General features: G+C 42.3%; 1 protein-coding gene across 1 annotated transcript; it reads right to left on the reverse strand.

The window, feature by feature from the left end:
* Window positions 1-2,636: 2,636 nt before the first annotated feature.
* Window positions 2,637-4,130, reverse strand: LOC120695237. The gene has a single exon (XM_039978531.1). It carries the CDS (start codon window positions 4,128-4,130, stop codon window positions 2,637-2,639), a length of 1,494 nt encoding a protein of 497 aa, XP_039834465.1.
* Window positions 4,131-6,820: the final 2,690 nt, after the last annotated feature.

Genomic DNA, 6,820 nt, shown 5'->3' on the forward strand with positions numbered 1-6,820 from the left:
GGGCAGGCCTGAGGACACGTGCTCGTGGCATCAAACACAGTTTTCTTGAGTGCTTGCCAGTGTCTCCTCATCTTTGGAATTATTATTCTTTGTCACTGTAAAGGAGTTGTGTTAGCTGACAGACGACTGGACAAGTTCTTCTGTTTTAGTTGGATAGTTGTATACATAAGGATTGAAGCTCAACTAAATGTACCCTTCTGTGGAAACTATTTGGGTGGGACCTTCGTAGTTGCCGGAATCTTCATCATCGCCATATGCTTTGAGATCTAGTTCGGTGCCCTCCGATGGTGAGTCCGGTGGTGTCTCCTCCACAATGGTGGATCCACTTCCCTGTTCATGTGGAGAGGGGTTGTCTTCATATTCCTCAATCAGACCTGCATGAGAATCCACATGAGGTAGCGCAGTTTACGGATTGTTTGGGTGCTCAAGTATGTAGTTAGGACAATGTATTGACTAGTTGAACCATACATAATTGCACACGTTGTTGTCCTTGTGCACCTCCTTGTCCAGAAGGCCCCGCACCCTGGCAAGGGGCAGGTTGCGGGTAAAGACATAATCGGACTTTCACTTCTCTCATATCTGCAATAAGAGCGACAATTGTTAGAAGGAATAGTGTAACATAAATGAAGCAAGGTTCTGTTATTACTGCAGTTACCATTCTCGTGTTGCTCGACTGCCTATGGGTCAGCTAGTGGAAGATGATATGGTTGAATCCAAACTGGCCACAACTGCACGTAGGGACCACTTTGTCCAACTTTTCGGATGCCTACATATGCAATCCTAGGTATAGATTCAAATTCTGCAAATGTGTTCGCCCTGAGTGAGTAATCACTTGTATCCCTCTCGACGTCGCGAAGCTGACATATGTTTGCGAAGACTCTAGGTAATACCAATTGTGACTGCGCAAATAGATGCAGTGGCAATCTAGATATGACCAGGTGTAGTCGTATGCGATTTTGTGGTGATCGTGGGCGTCTAGCTAGTGTCAGGGGTTGTTGTGGTAGATGCTCATCACAGGGTATTTCAGTGGCACCAAAACCGGGCGTCCAGGGTGCGAGGGCAAGGACATGTTCCCCAATACGGATGAATGGTGCCGACAAGATGCGAGTGGCCTCCTCGGGTGAATATGATAGCAGCAAGTAACCTGTCAGGTAACATGAGACACTGTCTAGCGGAAGCTCTACCCCAGTGTTCTGTAACACTACATCACGTAGCGCACTGCGATGGATCTGGCCGGGGATAGGTAGAGGAGCTTCTGGAGATGGAGCTGGGGTGACAAGTACTGCGCGGCCGAAAAAATGCCGGATATTGTACCCGACCTCCATTTCGTCAATGATTGTTAAGTGTTCACGGTAGAAATTCGCCATCGGTTGGTCACCTTGGGACGGCGGCGCGGCGTTGGTCAATCTACCTGTAAATCAACAAATACTTGTTGATCATCAAATTTGTTATATAGTAAATATCATGCCTAATAGTAAAAAAATTATCTGATGCCTAATTTTTTATATTACAATATCAACTAAATCATAAAATAACTAAATTCCTCCTTAAATATCATGAACCAAAACAACATAAGATCGTTCTTAACTAAAAGCATCCAAACTTTTTGTACAGCAACTAGATACTGAGATATTCTAACAATAAAATTTTGAGCTCAATAAACCTAGTATAAGAACATGGAGAAAATATATTCATTTAACCTATTCATAAAGCAAACTTTAACTAAACCTACAGCTAGAAAAGTCAAATGGACTTCTAAACTTTACACAAGTCTATATTCATAGCCTGCAACATACTGTCCAAAGATCTCCTACAGTACATGGCTATACCTTGAGATGTAAATAAAAACCTAATAAACTTATATTTACACTAGAGCAAAAACTACTTATCAAATGAAAAAGTGCATGGATCTAGTTACAATGAACTCATAACAATTGAGTTTGTATTTTTCTGCATTTTCTATGATTTGTTATGGATTTTTGAAGTTCACTGCTTTGGAAAAAAAAGAAATGAAACATTGCATGGAGGCCCCTGGAAAGATTTGGGGCCTTGCAATGCAGTCCCTGGCCGGACTTGGAGCAGGGGAGGCACGCTAGCCGAAATCCGGCAGGTTTAGTCGCCGGGGCGGGGGAATCGGGGTGGGAGAGCAAGAGGAAGTCGCAAGCTACCTCAGGGAGGCTTCGGTTGGGGCGGAGATGGCACCAAATTTAACATTCCTCGGGTCCTTTCCAAATTCCAGATAATACTGCTCATCGAACTTCTTCCACTGGCGAGCATCGGCTGGATGTCGAAGCTTTCCGTCGCCCTTCTTGCACTTATCTGAATCCCACCAGCGCATCAATCCAACATCCTTTGGGTTCGAGAAGAAGCGTCTTAGACGATCGACAACCGGGAGGTACCACATAACCATCGCAGGAATTCGCCTCTGGTGGCTCCACTGAGGCACCCTGCCAATTTAACCCTACCATTTTTTAGACCAGTAGAACAAGGGAAAAATCTGAGATCAATACTTTTGAGACCCATAGAACAATGGAAAAATATGAGATCAACAATATATTCCAAGTTTCATAAATAGGTCTAATATTCCAAGTTTCATGAATCCGATTACATGCACTCGATTCTAAATAGCTACTGATTCAAGCGGTAACAATTCTCAATTCGCCATCCTTGCGTGCCCATGGCTTATCATCCTTTCTTAAGTTTGCTTCTATAATGTTCATCTTCTGTGGTAGGTCTGTGAAGAGGTTCATTTTGTTGTACTGATTATAATCTTCCACATCGTTGATACCATCAACACCTATGATATCTTGTTTTCCAGGAACAACAACATGCTTTGCTTTTTTTGCGGGGTCAGCTACATATAGTACTTCTGCGACTTGTGAAGCAAGTACCCATGGGTCATCTTTGTAACCAACATTATTGAGGTCAACAATCGTGAGTCCATAGGCATCCACCTCAACACCTCCAGGGTGTTTGACCCAACGACACCGAAATACCGGTATTTGTATATTGTAACCATAGTGTATTTCCCATATATCATCAATGACACCATAGTAAGTGGTACTTTCGCTTGTTCTCTCGTCCAAGGCCTCAATGCAGACACCACTATTCTGGGATACGGTCTTCTTGCCCTTTGCGGCAGTATAAAATAAATATCCATTAATATCATACCCTTGCCATGATGTGACCTGGCTAGATGGACTTGTTGTTAATCTTTTAATTGTTTGTTCTTCCAAGGTATCTCCATCTGGTAGATCCATATCCTTCAACCATGCAGTCAATCGACGCTTGTGCTCTCTCATGATCCAATCATCTGAGCGGCCATTACATTCGGCACAAATCATGCTCAAGTGCTCATTGACTAAAGGAGTCATTATCGTGAGATGCTGCAAGATGCTATAATGTGCTTGTTGCACTCCTTTAAAATCCTTATCAATAAATGTTTTTCTCCCAATCGTCCCAACCCCTTCCAACCTCCCAAAAAACCGAGGAACGGGCAGACCAATGGATACTTTATCATTTAGGTAACCAAGGCAGCACTCGATGACTTCCTCAGTACTGTATCCCTTGATCATAGAACCCTCAGGATAAGCACGATTTAGTACGTACCGGTTTAGAATGGACATGAAACACTCGTACATCCACATTTCATGTAGGTAAAGTGGACCCAATGCACATATTTGGTCGACCATGTGAATCATTAAGTGCTCTGTTATATCAAAATAACCAGGAGGGAAGCACATCTCAAGTTGTGCCATAGTCTCCCCAATAAATTCTTGAAGATCATTCAATTCATCTTCGTTGATCACCTTTTGAGAAATCTTGTTGAAGAAATAGCACAGCCGAGTGATTACCATCTTCACGTATACTGGCTTGATCACTCTAATTGCAATAGGGAGGAACACCGTCAACAACACATGACAATCGTGACAGTTATATCCGCATAGTGAGAGGTCTTTCATCGAGACTAGTTTCTTTATGTTGGATGAAAAACGACTAGGCACTCTGATCCCCCGTAAGCTCTCGCACATTGCCTTCTTCTCATCATGTGTCAAGTTGTAGGAAGCCGGAGGAAGTTCATATCTTCTATTTCCTTTTTCAAAAGGGTGAAGATCCTTTCTTATCTCCATGGCTACCAGGTCTTGATGTTACTTTAAGGTATCCTTTGTCTTTGATGATGTTTCTAAAAGGAGCCCAATCGTGTTACCAAACACATTCTTCTTCAAGTGCATCCCATCGATTGCATGGCGGACCTCAAGATCACCCCAATACAGCAAGTACTTGTAGAATATGGACTGTTTCTTAAATGGTACGCCTGCGATTGGTACCTTATCTCTATTTTTCTTCTTCCCATCTTTTGTCACCTTCCCATAACTGACCTGGATGGCCCTCACCATTTTGAAAACATAGTGCCCATCTCTTTTTACTGGAGCATAATGTAATTCAGGCTTGCCATCAAAAAAGTTGTGGAACTTTTTACTTCGGTAATGATGTCCTTCCACCAAGAAACGTCTATACCAAGGTAAACTAACTTTCTAGAACCTTCCAGAAAAGATGATACAGTCTCATCCACGTAGACTGTGCAGCCCGTCCTACCTTTGATCTGTCCTGAAAGGACAAATAGAGCCTGGTAATCATGGATGGTGGTGAAGATAATAGCTCTGAGATTAAAGGTCTGCCGTGTAAAACCGTCAAACATATCGATGCGCTCCTTCCATAGTGTTTCCATCTCTTGCATCAAAGGTTCAAGGAAAACATCAATATCGATGCCAGGATGCTTGGGTCCTTGTATAAGGATGGACAACAGAAGATATTTTCTCTTCTGGCACAACCATGTAGGCAGGTTATACATCGTCAAGATCACCGGCCATGTGCTGTGCGTGCTAGTCCTTCCACCAAATGGATTCATTCCGTCCGTACTCAACGCAAATTTAACATTCCTCGGGTCCTTTCCAAATTCTAGATAATACTGCTCATCGAACTTCTTCCACTGGCGAGCATCGGCTGGATGTCGAAGCTTTCCGTCGCCCTTCTTGCGCTTATCTGAATCCCACCAGCGCATCAATCCAACATCCTTTGGGTTCGAGAAGAAGCGTCTTAGACGATCGACAATCGGGAGGTACCACATAACCATCGCAGGAATTCGCCTCTGCTTCACGGATATGCCTAAAATAGTGTCTGGTGGCTCCACTGAGGCACCCTGCCTCTTCCTTTTGTTCCAATCTGCTGAATCTTGGTTATCGCCACCACAATAACTAACATTGTTTTTGTATCTATTTGCAGAACATACAGGACATTTGTCCAAGTCTTTGAAAGTATCCCCATGATACAAAATACAATGATTTGGGCATGCATGAATTCTTTCCACACCCATTGTGAATGGGCTGACAAGCTTCTTTGCTCGATATGTGTTTGCATGCACTTTATTTGGCTTCGGAAGCAACCAGGCCAACATAGCCAGGAGATCATTGAAGCTACTATCTGACCAGCTATATTTAGCCTTTAGGGTCAATAGTTCAAGTACAAAACGAAGAACGGTCCAGTATTTCGGACATCCTTTAGATCGCTCGTATATATTTTCCTCTGCTGATTTCTTCACCGTCTCGAAGTTTTCTATCCCCTTTGCACTACCGACCAACAGCTCTGCTTTGGTGTGCCGCAACAACTGGCTCAGAAATCATCATCATCAAGTTCATCTCCTATCATCATCACTGCCAATATCGATGCCCCCCTCCAAACCATTACTATAGCCACCACTAACATCTTCATCATCACCGCACGCATCATCATATTCATCAAACAATATATTAAACTGGGGGTCTTGCAATATTTTTTCGAATTGATTCTCTCTCGGAGGTGGTGCTTCTTCACCATGTTTATTCCGGATCATGTAGTTGTCTACGAAACCACTAATCAAGACATGCGATCTAATTATAGTTGTATTGCTGAATACTCTCATATTTTTGCAGGGTTTGCACGGGCAATGTGTCAGATGTGTCTTCTCAATTCTTGTATGGTTTTCCGCATCTTGAATAAATTTATTAAGTTGTTCACGGAAATATGTATCCGTCCTTCGTGCTTTGTAAATCCATGTCCTAACCATCTCTAAACACCAACAACAGAAAATCAATAGATAATTTCAACGAATTAAAACAAGCTCTTAAATAATATTGGAAATAAATGCTAAATAACTCAATAACTAAGAGTAGATATTGCAAACAAATAAAAGGGGAAAAATTCAAACCCCAACCCATTACATTATGTGAAAAAAGGGGAAATCAACTCTTTTTCTCTCTCCTTTATATATCTAGTAATTTGTTTTCCTAAAAATGAGGCTAAAACAAGAAGATTGGTTGCAAATAATTACATAATTATGCTCTCCATCTAATTTAGCATAACTTTATCCAAAAACTTAAGACAAATCTTGTCTTACATGGTAAATTCATCCAATGGAGATCTAGATCTAGCTAGGGAATGTGAGAGCAATTTAAGCCTTCAAATTAACCCAAAAGCTTAGAAAAACCATAGTGTTAGCATCTACTTACCACCTAGAGCCCCCCAACTCTAAGGAAATCAAGTTCAAAACCTTCCCTCCTATATTTTTGATTTATGGTATTTTCGGACAGCACCTCCCTGAGAAGAGAGAGTTCTGTCGCGAGGAAGAAGAAGGTCACGTGCCTAGATATTTATGGTTTTTTCAGGGGCAGTGACCCCACAAGCCGCCCCTAGAAACATATTTTCAGGGGCGGCTAATAGCACCAGCCGCCCCTGGAAATTAGATCTTTAGGGGCGGCTGATGCCATCAGCCACCCCTAAAGAT

This window comes from Panicum virgatum, chromosome 2K (genome assembly GCF_016808335.1).
Source record: "Panicum virgatum strain AP13 chromosome 2K, P.virgatum_v5, whole genome shotgun sequence".
Lineage (NCBI taxonomy): Eukaryota > Viridiplantae > Streptophyta > Magnoliopsida > Poales > Poaceae > Panicum > Panicum virgatum.